This window comes from Leucopleurus acutus (genome assembly GCF_964270905.1).
Source record: "Leucopleurus acutus genome assembly, chromosome: 2".
NCBI classification, from domain to species: Eukaryota; Metazoa; Chordata; class Mammalia; order Artiodactyla; family Delphinidae; genus Leucopleurus; species Leucopleurus acutus.
The window spans coordinates 192929366-192951988 of record NC_139143.1 but is presented as its reverse complement, the minus strand read 5'-3'; the positions used below and the strand labels follow the sequence as shown (position 1 = coordinate 192951988).

Genomic DNA, 22623 nt, shown 5'->3' with positions numbered 1-22623 from the left:
TGCTCCGCAGCATGTGGGATCTTCCTGGACCAGGGCTCAAACCCGTGTCCCCTGCATTGGCAGGGGGATTCTTAACCACTGCGCTACCAGCAAAGTCCCTGCATTTAGTATTTTTAATATAAATAAAATAGTTATTCTGAAAAAAACCAGAAAGTTTTAAAAAATGATAGAAAAAATTCAAGATCGTGAAGACTTACCCTGTATTCCCTTCTAAAGAGTTTTATAGTGTTAGGTCTTACATTTAGGCCGTTGATCTATTTTAATTTTGTAGGTGGTGTGACGGTGGAGGTCCAGCTTCATTCTTTTGCATGTGGCTACCCAGTTTGCTGAAGAGGAAGCTTTTTCCCCATTGAATGGTCCTGGCACCCTTGTTGAGAACCAATTTGCCATAGATACATGGATTTTTTTCCAGACTCTTGGTGCTACTCCATTGATCTCTATGTCTGTTCTATGCTGTAACCACACTTTTTTGTTTGTTTGTTTCTCTCTCTCTCTTTTTATTTTTAAATTATTTTTTATTTTTGGCTGTGTTGGGTCTCCGTTGCTGCGTGCGGGCTTTCTCTAGTTTCAGTGAGCGGGGGCTGCTCTTCTTTGCTGTGTGTGGGCTTCTTGTTACGGTGGCTTCTCTTGTTGCGGAGCATGGGCTCTAGGCACACGGGCTCAATAGTTGTGGCTCATGGGCTCAGTAGTTGTGGTGCACGGGCTTAGTTGCTCCGCGGCATGTGAGATCTTCCTGGACCAGGGCTTGAACCCGTGTCCCCTGCATTGGCTGGTGGATTCTTAACCACTGGTCCACCAGGGAAGTCCCACAATGTTTTGATCATGATAACTTTGTAAGTTTTGAGATCAGGAAGTATGTCTTCCAACTTTTTTTTTTTTCAATATTGTTTTAGCTATTCAGAGCCCCTTGAGATAACATGTGAATTTTAGGGTCAGCTTTTCCATTTCTGCAAAAAAAGATGTGGGAATCTTAATAGGGATTCCCTTGAGTCCGTAGACAGCTTTGGGTAGTACTGCCTCCTTACCAATATTAAGCCTTTCAATTCAAGATGGATGGATGGATGTCTTCCCATTTATTTAGGTCTTCTTTAATTGCTTTCCGCAGTAATATGTAGTTTCTGGTCTTTCATCTCTTTGGTAAAATTTGTTCCTAGGTATTTTATTTTTTTTGGATGCTATTGTAAATGGAATTGTGTTCTTAATTTCCTTTTCAGATTGTTCATTGCTAGTGTGTAGAAATAGAACCAATTTTTTAAATAGTATTTATTTATTTATTTAATTTCTGTCTGTGTTGGGTCTTCATTGCTGCGTGTGGGCTTTCTCTAGTTGCGGCGAGTGGGGGCTACTCTTCGTTGTGGTGCGTGGGCTTCTCATTGTGGTGGCTTCTTTTGTTGCGAAGCACGGGCTCTAGGCACGTGGGCTTCAGTAGTTGTGGCTTGTGGACTCTAGAGCGCAGGCTCAGTAGTTGTGGCGCACAGGCTTAGTTGCTCCGCGGCATGTAGGATCTTCCCGGATCAGGGCTCGAACCCGTTTCCCCTGCATTGGCAGGCGGATTCTTAACAACTGCACCACCAGGGAAGCCCCTATAACCAATTTTTCTGTGTTGATCTTGTATCCTGCAATTTGTTAAATATGCTTATTAGCTGTGGTCATTATGGGAGAATTCTTTAGGATTTTCTATATATAAGATCAAGTCACCTGTGAATACGGGTAGTTTTACTTCTGCCTTTCCCATTTAGATGCCCTTTCTTTCTTTCTTTCTTTTTCTAACTGCTTTGGCTAGAATTTCCAGTACAATGTAGAATAGAAGTGGTGAAAAAGTATAGTTTACCTGTCTGTATTCATGTTTTAAGTTTTACTACAAAGAACAAGGAAAGGACATCTGAAAGGCCACTGGCTGTTCAGAAAAGTTGGAAAACTATTGGAAAGGTGACAGAGAAAGCAAAAATACTCTATCATGGGACAGAGAGAAACGTGTCATTGTGATTTTTATTAAATCTATAAACATCTGTTTAATAAAAATTACAATGACACGTTTCTCTCTGTCCCTATTTTATTTGTGTCCTCTTTTGTAAAAGTCTTACATTTATGTATATTAAGAGTACAAAATATTATTATTTTTGATATAAAGAGTTAAGAGGCAAGATAAATCCCTGTATCACAAAACAAAAAGAAACATCATGAAAGTATGTTATATGTTTAGCACACATATTGTTTGTTTAATTAGTCCTACTGTTATTACTAATGCCATGTTAGTCATTGTTATTTTGTTTAAAAATAGCATTTATGTAACAGAAAAGTAAATAACACAGAAGAACATATAGTTTCAAAAAGCCCTGTTTCTCATTTTTTATGTTAAAGTAACAACAGTTGTTAGGGGACTTCCCTGGTAGTCCAGTGGGTAAGACTCCCAATGCAGGGGGCCCAGGTTCGATCCCTGGTCGGGGAACTAGATTCCGCATGCATGCCGCACCTAAGAGTTCTCATGCCACAACTAAGAAGTCCACATGCCGCAACTAAAAGATCGTGCATGCTGCAACTAAGACCTGGTGCAGCCAAAATAACTAAATAACTAAATAAATATTTTTAAAAAGTAACAACGGGTGTTATACTATGTTGTGCAATTGTTTATTACATACGGTGTTTCTCACACATGCTGTTTTATGTACTGTGCACCGTAGTAAACGTCGGCAGTGCTGTGTCTCTGGCTGGACGGCCAAAGGTCGGTCGGGAGCAAGCCTCAGAGGCACCGCCGCTGGGGGAGCAGAGGCCTCGGCAGGTGTGTTTCTCTCTGGCCCGAGGGTGGACAGGCAGGGGGCCCTGAGAGAGGGTCAGGAGAGAAGACGGGAGGGTTAGCCGGGGAGCCCCACAAGGCTTGGGACAGAGAGCAGTGCCTTCATCTAGGCCCATGGCCTGAGCAGGTCACAACTGGTGCCTCACACTCCAGGGTGCCTGCCCCTCCCTGGGAGGCAGGGTTCGCCCACCGCCCGCTTCTGTTTCTGGAAGGAAGAGGCCCAGGCTTCACTCAAGGGGAGAAATGGAAGAGCCCCAGAAGAAACAGAAAAGACGGTCCGCTCTGGAAGGTGGAGGATTCTCCAGCTCCCTTGGGAGGCCTCTGGAGGGGTCCAGGGTGATGAGCCCGCCCAGGTTCGCAGCGCTTCCACCAGCTTCCGAGGGTGGAGACGCTAGGTCTCCCTGATCTCTGAGTAACTCCACCTCGGGCTGACCTGGGTCCTCTGCAGCAGCTGGACCAACAAGTTCTGGCCAAGGGGACACGAGCCGGTGGGGCGGCCCTCCTCCCTCTCCCTCCCGGGCTCACAGGTGGGACCTGAGCCTGGGCAGGAGCCCCCGTCGAGGAAGTCGGAGCCGCCAAGGAGAGTCAGGCGGGTCCCTGAGTCCTGGGGACCCTGCATCCAGCCCTAAACCACCTCTACTAAAGGGGGAAACGTCCTCTGCCCCTTTAAAAAAAATATTTATTTATTTATTTGGTTGCACCAGGTCTTAGTTTGGGAAGGCGGGCTCCTTAGTTGTGGCATGAGAACTCTTTGTTGTGGCATGCACGTGGGATCTAGTTCCCTCTTCAGGGATCGAACCCAGGCCCCCTGCATTGGGAGTACGGAGTCTTATCTACTGCGCCACCAGGGAAGTCCCCCATCCTCTGCCTTTTCAAGCCACTTTTATTTGGAGGTGTCCCAACACTCTCAGTTGAGCTGGATCCCAGCTGGTACGGCGGCCCCCCTGACGAAGGCTCCAGAGACAGCAGGGAGTGGGGAGACCAATGCAGACAGAGGAGAGGGACCTGGATGAAAGGGGTCAGTGCAGAAAGCAGAAGACAGGCCTTTAGAAATCTGTAATTGAACTAAAATGAGAAAAAAAGCTGCACTTAGGAAAGAGTACTATCTATGAGGAGAATCAGAAAAAAAAACAACACGAACTCAGGTGAACAACCCAGCCATTCTCCACGTCTGTGTGGACACTGACCCGTGTCCTACAATTTAACTAAATTTTTTAAAACCAAATGAACTAAAAGGCTTTATTGACATCACAGTATATTCGAGAATCATTTTAAGAGCATTACAGCTGAAAGAGAATGGCATGTTTACCGTCTTGTCATGCACTATTTTCTTGGAAAAAAAATAGAAAGTAATACAAAGAAATCCTATTAAGTAACTTGTAGCAGCATTTGGAAAAAGTACACCTATTTACAGATGTTTAAAAAATATGGTTTTACCTACATAGTCACACTGTGCCTCTATAATGAGACGAGCCCTTAAAGCTCATGGGATTTTGCAAACATCGTGGCATTCTCACCACGTCACTTCTCAGCATTTTCCATGGGGAGGGTTGACCATCGTGCACGGGACCGATCCCATCAAGGTTTCCACACAGCTCGTCAATTCGCCCCCATCCGGACCCCTTCTGCGCTGGACCATGGGTCCATTTGTCCCTCCAGCATCTGTCCTGCTCCATGTGCCTCAAGGAAACCTGTGATTTCCTGCTTTTTCTCTTTCAAGGCCGCTTGCCTTAGACCTCCTCAACCCTCTGACCCTTGCTCTAGACAGCTTGCTCTCACTGTGCAAATAATAAATGTTGGAGAGGGTGTGGAGAAAAGGGACCCTCTGACGCTGTTGCTGGGAATGAAAGTTGGTGTGACCACTGTGGAAAACAGTATGGAGGTGCCTCAGAAAACTAAAAATAGAACTACCAACAATCCCACTCCTGGACATCTATCCAAAGAAAACTCTAATCCAAAAACATACATGCACCACTATGTTCATAGCAGCACTATTCACAATAGCCGAGACATGAAAACAGCCTAATGTCCATCAACAAATGAACGGATAAAGAAGACATGGTACATGTGTACAAGGGAATATTACTCAACCACAAAAAAGAATGAAATAATGCCGTTTGCAGCAACATGGATAGACCTAGAGATTATCATACTAAGCAAAGTAAGTCAGAGGAAAAACAAATACCATATGATATCACTTATATGTGGATTCTAAAATATGGCACAAATGAACTTATCTATGAAACAGAAACAGACCCACAGACACAGAGAACAGACCTGTGGTTGCCAAAGGGGAGGGGATTGGGGGAGGGGTGGAGTGGGAGGTTGGGATTAGCAGATGAAACCTATTATATACAGGGTGGATAAGCCACAAGGTCCTGCTGTGGAGCACAGGGAACTATATTCACTATCCTGTGATAAACCATAATGGAAAAGAATATTGAAAAAAGAATGCATATATAGATATAAAACTGAATCACTTTGCTGTACAGCAGAAATTAACAAAACATTGGAAATCAACTACACTTCAGTTTTTGAAAATGTAAAAAAGTAGGCAATTTGCTCTTGAAACCGGGAGGGGGTGTCCCTGTAGGCTCCAGGGCACAGAAGCCTTTTTTTGTCCCCGGTTTCTTGTAGGCAAGACTCCAGTCCATGACCTTCCCTGGGTTCCAAAGGGCGGATTCGAACAGTTGCTAATCAGGGGGGAAGCAGCCAGGAGGCGAGATTCGAGGGACCCGAGAAGCTCCTCAAGATTCGGAGAGCGACCAGCGGAGAAGAGATTACGGGAGTACAAGCCCTGCACACACCCTGATCTTGTCAGCAACCCCTCCCTTGAAGTACTGAGTATTGATGAGTACCGCCTCATCACATCCTCCCGGGTGGGGACACACAGTTTTTCAAGGCAAGTGTCCCCCTGTGCCTGGCAGAGCAATAAAGCTATTCTTTTTCTACTTCACCCGAAACTCTGTCTCCGAGATTCCATTTGGCACCGATGCACAGAGGCTGAGCTTTCGGCATCACTCTCGATTTTCATTCTGTGAGAGTAACTTCTCCTCCTACTGGGTCCAGCTTTAGTGGTTGAGGATCTTCTCCTATTCTGCCTCATTTTCCTCTTAGGAGATGACAGTGTGGCGGCTGCCGGCATTAGAACCGCGCGCAGAACTGGGGGTGCCCAGCTGGTCCTGCGGGAACCACCGCCCCAGGACTGCCTCACCTACTCCTTGTCTGTTTCTCTCTTTCTTTTCTTTAAATTTATTCATTTATTTATTTATTTTTGGCTGCGTTGGGTCTTCGTTGCTGCACACGGGCTTTCCCTAGTTGCAGCGAGCGGGGGCTACTCTTCGTTGTGGTGCGCAGGCTTCTCATTTTCAACACTTTATTATAAAAGGCTGTAACTCAGGGATGGCCAAATGGAAGAGGCGTGTAGGGCAAGGTGTGTGGCAGAGGGCATGGAGCTCCCTGCTCTCTCGGAGCACAACGCTCTTCCTGCATGTTCACCAACCCAAAAGCGCTCCCAGCCCCATCCTTTTGGGTTTTTATGGGCATGACTGACTAAATTATTGGCCAGTGGTGATTGAGCTCAATATCCAGCCCCTCCCCGCTCCCCAGAGGTCAGAGGATGAGGTTGAGTCCCAACCCTCTAATCACTTGGTTGGTTCCCCTGGCAACCAGCCCCCACTCCTAGGAGCTTTCCAAAGACCACCTTGTTAACATAAACTCAAGTGTGATTGAAAGAGTCTTGATATGAATATCAAAATGCACCTTTATGACTTTTTCTTTTTACTTTAATAGACAGAATTATTATTTGTAGTATTTACACACATAGTCTTCCATGGTAATGTTAAAGTTACCATTTTCTTCAAATGCCCCTCAAAATAACACACTTTGCCTTCCTAAGTGAATCTTGGACAAGGAAATTCAGTGAAAGTGATCTACTTACGACTGTGTCCCATGTCTCTCTCTCTTTTTTTTTTTTTAACATCTTTATTGGAGTATAATTGCTTTACAATGGTGGGTTCGTTTTTGCTGTATAACAAAGTGAATCAGCTATATGTGTACATATATCCCCATATCTCCTCCTTCTTGCGTCTCCTTTATGACTCTTCTGACTTAGCAAATTCAAGGGCTTTAGGAGCTCTGTGCCAGAAACTAGGGACAAAGACCAAAGGTTTATTTCTTGTTATAAATCACAATATCAAAGAGCTTAACTAACGAAAAGAAGGGATGGAAGGTAAATTTAAGAATATCTACCAGAAAAAGAGGTAAACACTAGGTGAGAGAAGAAAATTAGAGGTCCAATCAGAATGTGAGTAACAGGAATTTCATCAAGAGATAACAGAGAATATGGAAGAGCCTTGTTCTTTACAAAGTTCCCAAACTAAGGACATGAGCCTGTAGGATGGAGAGAACCACTGTGTGCACAGTCCAATGAGCAAGGCCCACATCAAGGTATATTGTTGTGTCAGTTGAGAACACCAAAGATAAAGAGAAGATCCTAAAGGCTTTCAGAGAGAACAAACAGATCACACACAAATGGACAGGACTCAGAATGGCTTTGGACTTTTTAACAGCAGCCCTGGAAGCTGGGAGCTAAAAACTATGAATTGAAAAGTTTTGAAGGAAAAGTATCTCCAATCTAGAATTCTGTATATATCCTACCATTAGAGACGAGAGTAGAATAAACACATTTCAGACACACAGCTTCCCAGGAAGCTACTAGTGGACTGACTTCAGCAAAATAAGAGAGTAAACTACAAAGGGGTTCCAGGAAACAGGGAATCAACACAGAAAAAAGGCAACAAGTCACAGGGATGACAGCAGAGGAAAGGTCAAGACAGCAGAGCTGTGCAGTGGGTTGAGAAAGCCATCAGTCTGGAGGGAACACGGGCCAGGGGGCTCTGGGAGAGGGGCCTCCAGGAATTAAACAGCTCTAAGGTGTTTGAGCCTTTGCAAAATGTTATTGATAGGCAAGTGGCAAAGAAAACTAGCCACGTAAAAATCTAGGCACAAGAGAAATACTAGGTAAGTATGAAGGAAAAAAAATGTGGTACAAGATGGAGGCGTGGTTTTACACCGTCACCCGCAAATAGTCGTGAAAATGTGGGGGTGGGGCGGGCGGGGAGTTGCTTGGAAAGCCTGCTTCCTCCCTTACTTCGGGAAGTCCATAGAAATGTCTATATTTAATACATCAAAAACTAGCAGTCTCTGGTTGAGAAACGTGGAGGTTTCTGCCAGAGGAAAAGCTACAAGGGTTGGAAGTATTTGCCCCTGGAGAGACTGGCACGGGACCGCTGTTGTCCATTACGTCTTCAGTTCTGCGTGAATAAAAAACCATGCACTGGCGTGACTTTGATTTTATTTAAAAAACTTAAAAAAAATTTTTTTATACAGCAGGTTCTTATTAGTTATGTATTTTATACATATCAGTGTATACATGTCAATCCCCATCTCCCAATTCATCCCACCACCATCCCCGCCACTTTCCCCCCTTGGTGTCCATATGTTTTTTCTCTACATCTGTGCCTCTATTCCTGCCCTGTAAATAGGTTCACCTGTACCATTTTTCTAGGTTCCACATATATGCGTTAATATACAATATTTGTTTTTCTCTTTCTGACTTACTTTACTCTGTATGACAGTCTCTAGATCCATCCACATCCCTACAAATGACCCAACCTCGCTCCTGTTTATGGCTGAGTAATATTCCATTGTATATATGTGCCACATCTTCTTTATCCATTCGTCTGTCCATGGGCATTTAGGTTACTTCCATGACCTGGCTATTGTAAATAGTGCTGCAATGTACATTGGAGTGCATGTGTCTTTTTTTTTTTTTTTTTGCGGTACGCGGGCCTCTCACTGCTGCGGCCTCTCCCGTTGCGGAGCACAGGCTCCGGACGCGCAGGTCCAGCGGCCATGGCCCACAGGCCCAGCCGCCCCGCGGCACGCGGGATCCTCCCGGACCGGGGCACGAACCCGCGCCCCCTGCATCGGCAGGCGGACCCCCAACCACTGCGCCACCAGGGACGCCCGCATGTGTCTTTTTGAATTACGTGACTTTGATTATAAAATAACTCAAGTCAAAGGGAGTTGGCTGTAGCAACTTCTCATTTCTACGCCCTGGAGGCCCGGCCTAGCGGGTCTCCACGGCAACCGAACGCGTCTCCGAACTCGTCTCCGAACTCAGCGGCGCCACATAGGGTAGGGCAAGGGTGACGCACTTCCGCCTCAGGCCCCGCCCCTCCGTGCGAAGGCAAGGCTGCCTGGTTCGCGCATCCCGCGCCCGCGCGTGCGCAGTCTTCGGTAGCCCAGGCGGCTCTGGGTGGCAGTGTACCCGCGCCCTCCGGGCCGCGGCCCCGGGTGGTGAGAGGCCCTAGAGTCGCCACAGCCTGCAGTCCGCATCCCTCTGACGACGTGCGCACACGCTGTCAGACGCGAGCCCATCCCCAGTCAGGCGACGAACAGCCGACCCGAACCCTTGCCGGGAAAGCAGAGCTGGAGGCCCCCCTCTCCCAATCAGGGCGGGACTGGAGCCGTAGCTCACGCCCTCGACCCCGTTACGTCACGGCGCTGTCTGCCCTCCTGGGAGTTGTGGTTCGGACCCGCCCCCCGGCCACGGTCTTAGCGGGCTGCGGACTACAAGTCCCGGCAGGCCTCGCGGCGGCCCCAGAGCCCCGAGCGCCGGGGGCTTCGGGCGGCCTTGGCCGGTGGGCTCTGGTGCTGCGCGGCGAAGCGGGGCGGCCTGGCTGGTTGGCTGACTCTGAGCAGCCTAGCTCGCTGGCCGGCCGCCGCACACACTGAGGCCGCAGTCGGCCGGCTGACAGACTCGGCTCTCTTCAGGCCCCCGGAGCCCCCACGCGAAGCAGGCGGGACGCAAACTTCGGGGCAAGTGGAGGGGTAGACAAGGGCACCAGGGCCGGGGACTGGCAGCGGCGGGGGCCCGGGGCGGCTTCCCGAGGAAGGTGACGAATGACAGGGGCGGGGCGGACCCCAGGGAGTGAGGGGGGAGTCAGTTTCGGGGCGGGCGCCCGGCCCAGCCTGTCCAGCCCCGCCCCCTCCGCAGGCCAGCTGCTCGAGTCCAAGGCTCAGCCCGGGGCCTTGCCGTTCGCCAGCCCTCCGACCCCATCCCCGGCGGCCCCAGACCCCAGGGAGCCCTGCAGGGCAGGAGCCAGGCCCCTGGGGCAGCTCTGGGGTCGTGGTCGTGGGCCCGGGAATGAGCCTGTGGACAGCGGGCGTGTAGATTGTGCGTCTTGGCATCTCCCCGCCGCCGCAGGGTCGGATGGCACAGGGCTTGCGCTGAAGCTCAGCAAGGCTCGAGGCCAGTCCGCAAGTCTCCAGACATCAGGGCTGCAGCCCACCAGTCTCTGGGCGGGCGGGGGGCGTCGGAACAGCTAGACAGGTGAGCTCTTGAGGGGCTCGGTTTCTGTCTGATGCTATGTCAGAGGGTCTTTGCTTGTTTTTGAGCGTGTCTCTGGGGTGGTGGGGTGGTGGGGTGGTAGATAATCCTGCCTCTCCCTCTGAGCTCAGAGCCAACAGAGGCAATAAGCAAAGGTGCCAGACAGGGTCCTGGGGGGCCCAGCGGGGCTGGGGATGAGGCAGCGTGAGCGTGGGAGCCCTGGCAAAGCTGGTCCTTCCTGGCAGGTGCCCTCGTCTTGCCGTCTCACTTTGGCCTGTTGCTGCAGGTGCAACAAGTATCTGAAGGTTGTGCCCCCGTCCAAGACTGGCCCTGTGCGGTGGCTGGGTCGTGACACCGCAGTCTGCAGGGTGCCTGAGGGCTTCCATCTGGGTGGCCAAGATTTGGGCGATGACCTCCTTCTACTTCCTTCGGGCCTTCCCCCAGCTGGTGTGTTTGTACTGGGCCAAGTCGGGTCTCAGGGCTTCACCTGGTCTCTGAGGGGCCAGACTCCCTGGGCACCCAGGATGGCCACCTCTGCCTTAGCCAGAGCTGCCGCATGACCGGAGACTGTGCGTCACCAAGTCTTGCCAGTTGACTGTGCCACACATGGTGTGGATTTAAACAGCATCACCAGCCCAGCCGGAGGTGCCGGGGAAGGAGTGGCAGCCTCTGGTCGTGAGCAGTCAGCACACACCTTTATTCTTCTCAGTAAAGGCAGTTTGCCAGCTCGCTAGCTAAATGGGGTTTCATCTTTGCGGCTCGTTGAAGTTTATCCGATGAAATTGTCCAAATAGGGCAAACGCCTTATTTCTCTGCTGTCCCAACGTGTGCTTTAGAAATAGTTCTGCATTCCAAGAGACGCAAGTTTCTTGTGAAAAGAGAAGCTAGTAAACCAACAGAGCAGATCCAGGTGTCCACCTGTGTGGTTGTGGTGGTAAATACTAAAAGTGTAAAACTGCCTTTTAAAAACCATGTTTCCCCAGACTTGCTGGCTGGCTACCTGTTTGGTTTGCTGTGTTCTGCGTCGGCAATCGCTTCTAGTTTCCAACAGGAAATCTTGGTGTCTGAGCAAACCTGTGACCCACGAAAGAGCAGCTAAGCATCCGGGATGCTGACGAGAGGCTGGTGTGTGCTGTAAGGTAAGTGCCGACTGCTCGCACCTGGAGCGCTTCAGGGTCATCGTAAACCCTCATAGTGTCGGCCTCGGGGGGTTCCGGTGCCAGCCAGGGGTGGCCTGTGAGCTCTGAGGAAGACGTTAAAGTACGGCGTTTCTGGCAAAGGAAGAAGAAGGAAGAATTCTTTGGGTGAATTTCGCACTGAAACGGGGGTCCCCTTCCTCCCTAGCCCCTCAGGGTTTCTTCGCTGCCCCCCTGCTCCTGACCCCGATCCATTCCCCGCTGGCCACCCCCTCTCCTCACACCCGGGTGGCACCTTCCGAGGTGAGGTAGTGACCCCTGACACTGGGCAGGCCGGGGACCTGAGGTCACACGGAGCACGAGCGGCCATCTGCTGGGTCCTGGTGACAACAGTGACAAAGACCAAGCACGTGGTGGGAGGAAAGTGGCAGAGAGGCCTGGAAAGCCACCTGGCCTGCTTGACAAGGGTCCTGCTATGCTGTGCCCAAGCGCTGAGGTCCGGGAGCCAGTAGGGCGAGCAGGGAGGCGCCTCTGGGGGCCCTGCTCAGGCCCCAGGCCGGGTGACGCCAGGCTGGGCGCGGGTGCTGCGGCCGAGGGCCAGCCCCAGGCCCCCCAGGGCTGGAGCATGGAGGGGAGGTGGAGAGGCTCCCAGGCTGTGGGTGCCGCAGGGCGGGCTGCTCCTGTCTTCTCACCGTCCTCCTCAAGGGCCACTGGTCTGCGTGGGAGGAAGCCCGAGACTCAGCGAGTCCTTTTGGCTCTGTCCCCTGTGGGCCGGTGGGCTCCCGGGAGGGGCATCCTTGGGGAGTAGGGAGGCTGCTGGCCAGCACTGGAGAGCTGTCTGGCTGTGCTCAAATAGGGGTGTGAAGGCAGCAGGTGCTGGTCAGAGGTGCTTCTCGCGACAGGCTGGACTTCCCTGGTGCCCCGGGGGAGCCACTGCTGGCTGGGACTTGGTCCTGTTTTCCCACAGGCCCTGCTGGGCGTCCTCCACCCTCTGTTCGCTCTCTGACCATTCCCCTGAGGGCAGAGCCAGGCACTGGGCACACCTGATATCTTGCTCAGGGGGTCCGCTCCCCGTCCCCTGTCTTGATGGAGATGGTTCTGCAGCCTGTGGTCGGTGGGTCTGTAGGCCGCCAGGAGGGTGGGGGTGACAGCTGGCCCGGCAGGCGGAGGGGCTGGGCTCACAGGCAGAGGGCGTGCCACTGTGGCTGCAGAAGGGCCATAGTGCCAGCTCGTGGGACTGGCGTCCTTTCCTGCCCCTTTATTGCAGCGTAGGGCCAGTTTCTGGCCCTGCAGATGGCCTGCCCCTTGCTAGCAGGGGTCTCTCGTTGGGCCTGTCTCCCCACACTTGTTTGGGTCTGTGGTTGCCTGGAACGAGGTCGAGTCTGACTGGCTCATCAGGCGCGCCTGGGAAGGGCGAGAGGCAGCTCAGCACTGCCCACGGGCCACGACCAATTCTGGAGGCTCCCGGCGGGGAGGAGGGCTTGTGCCATCTGGCTGAGGTTGGCAGCCTGACCATGACAGGGCCTGTGCCCTAAGCGGGCTGGGGGGGCGGGGTCCAGGTGGAGGGGTGACGTGTGGTTTTCCTTGTTGCTGGCTAAACTCTGGGCTGGCCTGGTGGCCTGTGGCTTCACTGGGCCACTGGGCGCTAACAGGAACCAGCTGCACCCCAGCCAGCCTCAAGGTCTCCCTCTGGCATCCCAGGAGCTCTGCAGTGGGACTGCTGGGTGCCCCAGGCTAGCGTCTCCCCAGCCTCGGGGTCCCGATGCTACCTGAGAGCCCGCTCCACTGCAGAGGCTCAGTCTCCAGAGATGGAGCGGCGACTGCCCCCTCCAGTCCTGGAGCCCTGAGCCCTCTCCCGCATCAGGTCCTGTTGATTTAACATCTCAGGCATTGTCCACATCCATTCATGTCGTAAAAAAATTTATTGAGGAATCACACATACAGGGAGGCCCAGGTCATAAGTGATCCAAGTTAGCAAAGTGAACACGCGTATAATTGGCACCCAGATCAGGAAGTAGCATGTTCCCCCGGGCCCAAGTCCCCCGTGACCGCCTCCGCTGCTGTCTCCCTGACTCTGGGGCCCTGGATTTGTCTGTCCCATATGTGAACTTTCTATTGGTGGAATCAGGCTCGTGGCTTCTTTCCTTGAATATGCGTCTGTGAGCTTTGCTGTGTGTAGTGCAGTGGTTTGTGCTTTCTTGGAGGTAAATCACGTGTCACAACCCAGTTCACCCTTGAGCACTCGGGGCGGGCGCTGCTGTGAACAACGCCACCTCCGTCAGGGCCTGCCTGGGGTGGCCGGCCGATGCTTCTCGGAGAAGGACCACGCAGCACTGCCCACTGGGCTGTGGGTGGCAGCAGACCCTGTGTGTGTTAGCTGCTGGGGGCACCTGTTCCAGCGTTTTCCTGTTTTCTCTTGGGTTGTCTGCTTTGTGCATGACACAAAGAGATCTGCAGGCCTCCTTCCACACTCCAGGTACAGGGCCTTTGTGGCTGGCGTGCGTGTTGCTGCCTCTCCAGGCTTAAGTGCCGTCCAGCTTCTCAGTTGGCTACACAAAGGAAGTCTGCTTTCTTCGGGAAGTTTTATTGTCTTACCTTTCATGTTGATGTGTGCAATCCTGGCGGCCCCCTGTACGCCAGCCACCCAGAACCGAATCTGCTAGTGCGGGCAGACCCTCCTCTCAGCCGGGTCTTGTCCCCTGGTTCCCTGGGGACCTGCAGTCCTGTCACCAGGATGTCCCCCACACTTCTGCTCCAGCTCCCCACAGCGGCTGGCAGGCCCTTTTCAAAGAGGTGTCCCACCCTCCCTCCAGGACGGGCCCACCTCTGCTTTTGCAGCTGGTCTCCCGTGCTGCTGGCGGGTGGCCACGTGGGCCCCCTTTGGTCTCTACTGCACAGGCCCCCCTCCAGCCCCAGGGCATTCCCCGTGTTCCACCCCACCCCCGTTCCCATCCATCTCTCCCTGGAAGCCCTCTCAGAACTGGTGCAAGCCCGTGTGGCCTTCTCGATGTGGCCTGAGGGTGCCCTCTGCCCGCAGGTCTCCCACCATGGAGCCAGACCCCCAGGCGGGCGTGCAGGTGGGCATGCGCGTGGTACGCGGCGTGGACTGGAAGTGGGGCCAGCAGGACGGCGGCGAGGGCGGCGTGGGCACGGTGGTGGAGCTCGGCCGCCACGGCAGCCCTTCGACCCCCGACCGCACGGTGGTCGTGCAGTGGGACCACGGCACGCGCACCAACTACCGCGCGGGCTACCAGGGCGCGCATGACCTGCTGCTCTACGACAACGCCCAGATCGGTGCGCGGGCCCCGGGGGCGGGGCCGGAGGGGGCGGGGCCGGGCAGAGGGGCGGGGCCGCGCGGCGCCCCCTGACGCTGCCCGCCCGCAGGCGTCCGCCACCCCAACATTATCTGCGACTGCTGCAAGAAGCACGGGCTGCGGGGCATGCGCTGGAAGTGCCGCGTCTGCTTCGACTACGATCTCTGCACGCAGTGCTACATGCACAACAAGCACGACGTGGCCCACGCCTTCGAGCGCTACGAGACGGCCCACTCGCGCCCGTGAGTTCCCCTGCCGACCCCGGTGTGGGCGCGGACTCTGACATCCGAGCGGCCTTGGTCCCGGAGGACTGGAGCTGCCTCCCGCTGGCCACTCCCCAGGGTACAGGTCGAGTCCTTCCTGAGCCATTTCCTGGAGGAGTGGCCAGGGTCGTGGTCATGATGGGGGGCCTGGGCATTGACACCAGTCCCTACCCCCTGCGGAAGGCAACCGTGTCCACCGGGCAGGTCTGCGCAGATGGGTGCTGTGAATGGGGCCTTCTCCGGTGTCCCGGGCCCCTCCTAGAGCCAGGCTCCCCAGTGGTCCCCCAGTGCCGCCGTGGCCGGGGCGCTGAGGGCGGCCTGCCTGGAGTGTGCTGCCGGCGTCCGCACCTGTGGAGGTGCTGTTGGCCTGGCTGGCAGGCTCCCTTGCTGTGGTCGGGGTGGGGGGACCAGGCCGGGGAGGAGTCCACTGGGCTGCGTGGGTGCCCAGAGGTGCACCCTTGTTCCCTGCACTGTTGCCCTCGCCTCCTTGACACCCCCCACACACGGAGGGGAGGGGTGTGCTCCACGTCCCAGCCGCCCCTGGCCAATGTGGGAACCAGGATCAGCTGTCTGGGCGCCTCAGGCCAAGCCGGCCCTGCTCACTCCTCTGCTTCCCAGGTGCTGAGCTTCCCTGGGCCAGGCCGTGCGCTGAGCTCTGGGGTCAGCTCTAACGGGAGGTAGCAGGTCTGGCGTGAGCGCACGTAGAGGGGGTGTGGTGAGGGTGGACCTGGGGCGCCCTTCTCGCCTGACATCGTGAAAGGTCCCCCAGGGATTTCCCTGGCAGTCCGGTGGTTAGGACTCTGCATTCTCACTGCCGAGGGTGCGGGTTCAATCCCTGGTCGGGGAATTAAGATCCCACAAGCTGCACGGCGTGGCCAAATTGAAAAAAAAAAAAGAAAGGTCTCCTGGAGGGACCTGGGCCGCAGCCCCACTCTAGGCCCAGAGTGTGGAGGGCATTGACCTGTGGGACCAGTTGCTCCGGGGGGAGGGAGAGCTGGGCCCGGGAGCTGGCGGCGCCCCATCCTTTAGATTCCAGGGCTGGGAGTGGAGGAGCAAGGCTGGCAGAGCCGGTCGCCTGCTCTGTTGCACGGTTGCTCCCATGGCCTGGGACCCACTCTCTCTCTCGTAGGGTCACGCTGAGTCCCCGCCAGGGCCTCCCAAGGATCCCGTTAAGGGGCATCTTCCAGGGAGCGAAGGTGGTTCGGGGCCCCGACTGGGAGTGGGGTTCGCAGGATGGTGAGTGGGGTCCAGGGTGGGAAGGTGGGGGCTGGGCTGCCACTGGCCATGGCTCATCCCCGTGGCGCAGGCTTAGTCTGCTGGTGGGGCCACTGTCTCCCAGGAGGGGAAGGGAAGCCGGGCCGAGTGGTGGACATCCGTGGCTGGGATGTGGAGACGGGCCGGAGTGTGGCCAGTGTGACATGGGCCGACGGCACCACCAACGTGTACCGCGTGGGCCACAAGGGCAAGGTGGACCTCAAGTGTGTGGGCGAGGCAGCTGGCGGCTTCTACTACAGGGAGCATCTCCCGAGGCTCGGTATGGGCGGGCCCCACTGACACCCACCCGGTTGCTCTCTGTCCTGGCTGAGCCTCAGCGGCAGCCCTGGGCCAGGGGTGGCCTGTGAAGTCACTGAGGGGAGGGGAGGGGTGGGGGCGGAGGGACCCTTGTGAGCTGGGCCACCTCGTTCCCAGGCAAGCCTGCAGAGCTGCAGCGCAGGGTGAGTGCTGATGGCCAGCCCTTCCAGCACGGGGACAAGGTCAAGTGTCTGCTGGATGCAGACGTCCTGAGGGACATGCAGGAAGGCCACGGTGGATGGAACCCCCGGATGGCCAAGGTGAGCCGCCCCACCTGCCAAATCCCCATGCCCCCCCCTCCCCACATCCTCTGGACCCCCGCCCTCGTGCTCCACCTGGCCACAGCCTCCGTGACCCGCCGCAGTGTATCGGACAGATGGGCACCGTACACCGCATCACGGACCGTGGGGACGTGCGTGTGCAGTTCAGCCACAAGACCCGCTGGACCTTCCACCCTGGGGCTCTCACCAAGGTGCATGGGGGGCCGGGCTGAGCCCCTCTGCTCACTTCCGTACCCCCTTCAACGTGCTGGCTTGGCCCTGGGAGTGCCCCCCTCGGGCCCTGAAGGAAGAGGGGAGGGCATGGTGGGGTCCAGAGGGGACTAGGTCCAAGGAGAGGGGACCCTGGTGTGAGGCACGGGGGTGGGGGCCGCGGGGAGCTGTTGGAAGCCGGGGCAGCAGGTCAGGCGCGAACATCTGTTCTGAGGGCCAGAGGGATCTCTGCAGCCTCACAGGCAGGAGGTGGCGGGTTGGGGTATTTTCTTAGGAGGGCGGGGTGGGCATGGTGAGAGCTGTCTGGGAAGCAGTATCCCTTGGATGAGGGATGGAGGGGGTGGGGGGCAGCGGCGTGTCCAGTGATGGCACCTGGGCGGGGGCAGCGCCAGCACTCGGCTCTGGGACTGCTGGGGCACATCTGCCTTCAAGGATGGGGGATGGTGGGGTCATAGGACAGGTGGTTTGTAGAGTGATCTCTGTACCCACGAGGGCACGGGTGAGGAGTGAGTTGCTAGGAAAGGTTTGGGGGTGGGGGAGATGCAGCCCTGACCCCCTCTGTGCTGTTCCGGCCTGGCCCCCGGTCATCCTGTGGGCCCCCCTCCCCCGAGCCAGGCTAGTCTGGTCTTGGCTGTGCTGCCCGCTCCCCGTCAGTGTGCAGGGACAGGCCCACCCTGGCCTGCACCCCCCCCCCCCACGCTGGCTTCTGTCCCGTCTAGATGCTGATGTCCGCTGCCTCTCTGGCTGTCACCCGCATGGCTCTGAGGCTAGGCCAGCAAGGGCTGCCCTGGTGACCTGTTGCCCTTATCGGGCCAGACCCTCCGGCTGTGCTTTCGGGCAGGGGCTGGGGTCCTGTCCAGGCCTGTCCTGTGGAGCTGGGTGGGGGTGCTTTCCTGCTCTACGACCCCAGGCAGCCACACCTGCCGGGGGCCCCTCACATGCTTCTCTGTCACTCAGCACAACTCCTGCTCGGTGGGTGACGTTGTGCGGGTCATTGACGACCTCGACATGGTGAAGCGGCTGCAGGCCGGGCATGGCGAGTGGACAGATGACATGGCCCCCGTGAGTCCCTCAGCCCTGCCTCCCCACCCCCAGCTCCCTCGCCCCTGGGAGGCCCACCTGAGACCCCGCCCTCTCCCCACCCAGGCTCTGGGCCACATCGGGAGAGTACTGAAGGTTTTCGGAGATGGGAACTTGGGTGTGCTGGTCAGCGGTAAGCTGTGGACCTTCAGTCCCTCCTGCCTGGTGGCCTACCGGCCTGAGGAGGACGCCAACCTGGACGTGGCCGAGCGCGCCCGGGAGAACAAAAGTGAGGGCATCCAGCGCGGGCGGCTGGTGGGGGGCGGGGCTGCCCCTGGCCACCACCGAACCTCAGCCCTGCCCTCCCCAGGCTCCCTGAGTGTTGTCCTGGACAAGCTTCGAGCCCAGAAGAGTGACCTGGAGCACCCAGGGAGGCTGGTGGTGGAGGTGGCCCTGGGCAACGTGGCCCGGGCTCTGGACCTACTGCGGCGGCACCCGGAGCAGGCAAGTTCCTGAGACCAGCCCCCGCCGCCCCCACCCCCGCCCCGGCCCCACCAGCCCCAGTGGGAGGGGCGGGGCCGGGGGCTAACTCTCTGCCCTCCCGGCAGGTGGACACCAAGAACCATGGCAGGACCGCCCTGCAGGTGGCTGCCTACCTAGGCCAGGTGGAGCTGGTGCGGCTGCTGCTGCAGGCTCGGGCGGGCGTGGACCTGCCGGACGACGAGGGCAGCACGGCGCTGCACTACGCGGCGCTGGGGTGAGGCCTGGCCGGGGCGCGGGGGGCCGGGCCTGCAGGTCCAGCCAGTGGGCACAGCGCCCCTCCTGCTTCCTCTCCCACCAGGAACCAGCCCGAGGCCGCCCGGGTGCTCCTGAGCTGGGGTTGCGGGGCCAACACTCTTAACGGCACCCGGAGCTCGGCGCTGCACGTGGCCGTGCAGAGGGGCTTCCTGGAGGTGGTGAGGGTCCTCTGTGAGTGCGGCTGTGACGTCAACCTGCCCGTGAGTGCTGGGTCCCCTGGCCCTATCCCTGGGGTCAAGGAGGCAGTGGCCAAGATCTTCTTGCCAAGTGATCACTGGCCCACCACCGGCAGGACGCCCATGCTGACACGCCCCTGCACTGTGCCATCTCGGCGGGCACTGGCGCCAGCGGCATCGTGGAGGTCCTCACCGAGGTGCCGGGCATCGACGTCACTGCCACGAACAGCCAAGGCTTCACCCTGCTGCACCATGCGTCCCTCAAAGGCCACACACTGTGAGTCTGGGGTGGACGCATAGCCAGCAGCCAGGTCCTGCGGTGCTGCCGGGCCACTCTGGGGTCGCCCCTGACCCCAGACGCGTCTCCCTGCTCCCGCAGAGCCGTCAGAAGGATTCTGGTGCGGGCCCGGCAGCTGGTGGACGCCAAGAAGGAGGATGGGTTCACAGCGCTGCACCTGGCCGCCCTGAACGACCACAGGGAGGTGGCCCAGGTTCTCATCCGAGAGGTGTGGACGCAGGGTCCTGGGCGGGCCCGGGGACCGGGGTGTCAGGGCCCACCAGGGTCCCTGGGCTGAGCCTGTACCCCACCCCCACCCCCCAGGGCCATTGTGACGTGAATGTTCGCAACCGTAAGCTCCAGTCCCCGCTGCACCTGGCTGTGCAGCAGGCCCACGTGGGGCTGGTGCCGCTGCTGGTGGACGCTGGCTGCAGCGTCAATGCCGAGGACGAGGAGGGGGACACAGCTCTGCATGTGGCACTGCAGCGTCACCAGCTGCTGCCCCTGGCGACTGATGGGGCCGGGGGGGACCCAGGGGCCTTGCAGCTGCTGTCAAGGGTGAGGAAGCGTGACTCTGGGTGCTTGAGAGGTGGGCCGTGGCACCTGGCTGCAGGCCCCTGGGTCCTCTGCCCACCTCCACCTTCGGGGACAGCCCTGACCAGGCCCTCTCAGGGTGGGACAGCCCGGGCCGCAGTGGTTTGCAGGCGGTGTCTTCTGCGACCCCAGTCACCGCCGTGTGGCCAGTGTTCCTGAGATTCTGTGCTTCAGACCAGCCTGGGAAAGGGGGTGGGGTGCCGTATGGGCGGGGGTCGTGTGTCAGGACCCGGGCTCCTCTGCCGGCAGGGGCCTTTACCCGCCTGCCTCTGGCGGCTCCGGGGATCTCGGGCGGGGCCCAGGTCTCTGAAGCCCGGTGCCAGCCCGGCTCCCTCCAGGCCAGTGTTCCCAGGCGCCCACCCTCACGTCGTCTGTCCTGCCACCCAGCTACAGGCCTCGGGCCTTCCGGGCAGCACGGAGCTGACGGCGGGCGCGGCGGTCGCCTGCTTCTTGGCGCTGGAGGGCGCCGACCTGAGCTACGCCAACCACCGCGGCCGGAGCCCGCTGGACCTGGCAGCTGAGGGCCGCCTGCTCAAAGCCCTGCAGGGCTGTGCCCAGCGCTTCCGGTGAGCAGGCGGGGCCGGGGGCCGGGGGCGGGCCGCCCGCAGCCCTGGGCCCTTTCAAGCCCCTTCTGCCCACGCAGGGAGCGGCAGGCTGGCGGCGGCGGGGGCGCGGCCCAGGGCCCAAGGCTGGCGCTCAGTGCCCCCAACACTGTTACCAACCTGCACGTCACTACGCCGTCCGGGCCCGAGGCCGCTGAGTGCCTGGTGTGTTCGGAGCTGGCGCTGTTGGTGCTGTTCTCGCCTTGCCAGCACCGCACGGTGTGTGAGGGTGAGTGCAGGGGGCAGGGGCGGGGCGGGGGTGCGGCGACCGGGCTGGGGGGCCTCGCTCAGCCGTGCGCTCCCCCGCAGAGTGCGCCCGCAGGATGAAGAAGTGCATCAGGTGCCAGGCGGTCATCGTCAAGAAGCTGCGCCCAGGTGGGGCTCGGCGCCCACCCCGCCCCCCCCCCCCCCCCCCCGTGTGGGCCGCTGCACGTCGCCCCGCGGTTCACGGCTCCGTCCCCTGTCGTGGCCCACGCTCCTACCCGCGGTTCTCCCCCAAGCCCCGGGCCTCCACAGCCCCTGCCTCTGACCGGGACCCCTTCCCGCAGACGGCACGGAGGTGGTCAGCGCCGCCCCCGCCCCCGGCCCACCGCGGCAGCTGGTGGAGGAGCTGCAGAGCCGCTACCGGCAGATGGAGGAGCGCATCACCTGCCCCATCTGCATCGACAGCCACATCCGCCTCGTGTTCCAGTGCGGTCACGGCGCCTGCGCGCCCTGCGGCGCTGCGCTCAGCGCCTGCCCCATCTGCCGCCAGCCCATCCGCGACCGCATCCAGATCTTCGTGTAGCCCGCGCCCCCTGCCTCGTCCGGGGCCACGCCCCGCGACCGCCTTCGCAAGCCCCTACTCTGTATTTTATAAAAAGATTAACGGACTTTGCGCCTGGTTGCCTGCCTGGGGCAGGGCCGTGGGTCCCCCACCCCGGACCATCCCGACCTGGCCTCCTCCGCCGTTGGCCCGGCGCTGGGCTTTGCGCTTCGGCCAGAGGCCCCGCCTGGCCCCTCCCGACCTGCGTGTCCTGCTCTTCTTCCCAGGACTCACGGGTCCAGAGTCCTGCCAGGATCCCGTCTCTGGGCCAGAAAGGATGGGGCCCGGGCTCGCGGTGTCGTCCAAGAACACTGGTTGGACCGAAACCCCAGCAGCGCCTCCTCCCTGCGCCTGGGGCGGGCTGTGGAGACGGCAGACTTTGGCCAAAGCAGAACCCGGCCTCGTGGCGGGCTGTGCAGTCCTGGCTAAGCGGGGAGTTGGGCGAGGCCTCTGTTTCGAGCCAGAAGCCCCAGCAGGGTTTCAGGACCACTGAGTGTGGGAGGTGGAACGCGGACCTGGGGAGTAGGGCAGAGCACAGGACAGAGACGGTCGGTGTGTCGGCGCAAGCGTTTAGCCATGGGGGAGGCGGGCACTGCCCTGGTCTGGGCCCTGCGGCCGGGCGCTTTCCAAGAACCACCGAAGTGCTCCCCCGGAGCCTCAAGGCTGCCAGCCAGCCACTTGGCGCTGACCCCGCTGGCCCGGCGCGCCACTGTCACTCTGGGCTCAAGGCCTGGGTGGAGAACAGGGAGGGCCAGACCCCTTCCCCTCCCCGCCCCCGCGCCTCCTCTGGCTCGGCCCAGCCCCCACCCCATCTCCCCTCCCCCCGGCCGCTCCGCCCCGGCGGGAGGCCCGTCCCACCCAGGATCCCGGTTCCCCAATCCCAGAGGCGCCCTTGCCTACATCCCGCCTGGCTTACCTCCTCAGTCAGGCATGACCTGAAAGTCGTCCCGTCGAGTCTCCCGCCCCCATGACACCCGGTGCCCCAGCCCCAACCCAAGACCGTTCAGACTTCGGCCCTGCGCGCGCTCGGCAGGCAGCGCCTGGTGGGGATTCCTGCGGCGCCCCCCCCCCAGCGCTCCCCCGCCCCTTGTGCGCTGTCCCTGTCGCCCTCCATGGGTCCTTCCGCTGGCCCCTGCAGGTCCTCCTCCCTCCTGGCACCCCAAGCCTTGCTCCGCAGGCGCCTCCTTCTCCCTCTTCCTCAGCCCGGTACTCACTTGCCACGTCCCCTCCCGTCGCATCCCTCCCCTCTCGTGGGGTCCCTGTCAGCCAGCGCCTGCAGGGGACTTGTCCCGAGCTGGCCGGGATGGAGGTCCCACTGCCGGGTCTCATCCGGTGCCCAAGGGCACTCCGTTTGTGAGAGAAGCTGCCAAGTCAGTCCACTCTCA

General features: G+C 58.3%; 1 protein-coding gene across 4 annotated transcripts; it reads left to right on the top strand.

Annotated features, from left to right (window-relative positions):
- Positions 1 to 9486: 9486 nt before the first annotated feature.
- Positions 9487 to 21295, top strand: MIB2 (MIB E3 ubiquitin protein ligase 2). Of its 4 annotated transcripts, none has more exons than XM_082832552.1 (20): positions 9487 to 9679; positions 11174 to 11329; positions 14364 to 14620; positions 14711 to 14882; positions 16033 to 16139; positions 16243 to 16437; positions 16593 to 16735; positions 16852 to 16947; positions 17924 to 18028; positions 18113 to 18275; positions 18357 to 18490; positions 18595 to 18743; positions 18828 to 18984; positions 19077 to 19237; positions 19340 to 19466; positions 19562 to 19795; positions 20219 to 20397; positions 20475 to 20662; positions 20743 to 20808; positions 20982 to 21295. In XM_082832552.1, exons 3-20 carry the CDS (start codon positions 14374 to 14376, stop codon positions 21218 to 21220), a joined length of 2862 nt encoding a protein of 953 aa, XP_082688678.1. In that variant the 5' UTR covers positions 9487 to 9679; positions 11174 to 11329; positions 14364 to 14373; the 3' UTR covers positions 21221 to 21295. The 4 variants fall into 4 exon arrangements, with proteins under 4 accessions (XP_082688678.1, XP_082688677.1, XP_082688676.1 ...); XM_082832551.1 differs by having other exon boundaries at positions 16840 to 16947; XM_082832550.1 differs by having other exon boundaries at positions 16210 to 16437.
- The last annotated feature ends 1328 nt before the right edge of the window (positions 21296 to 22623 follow it).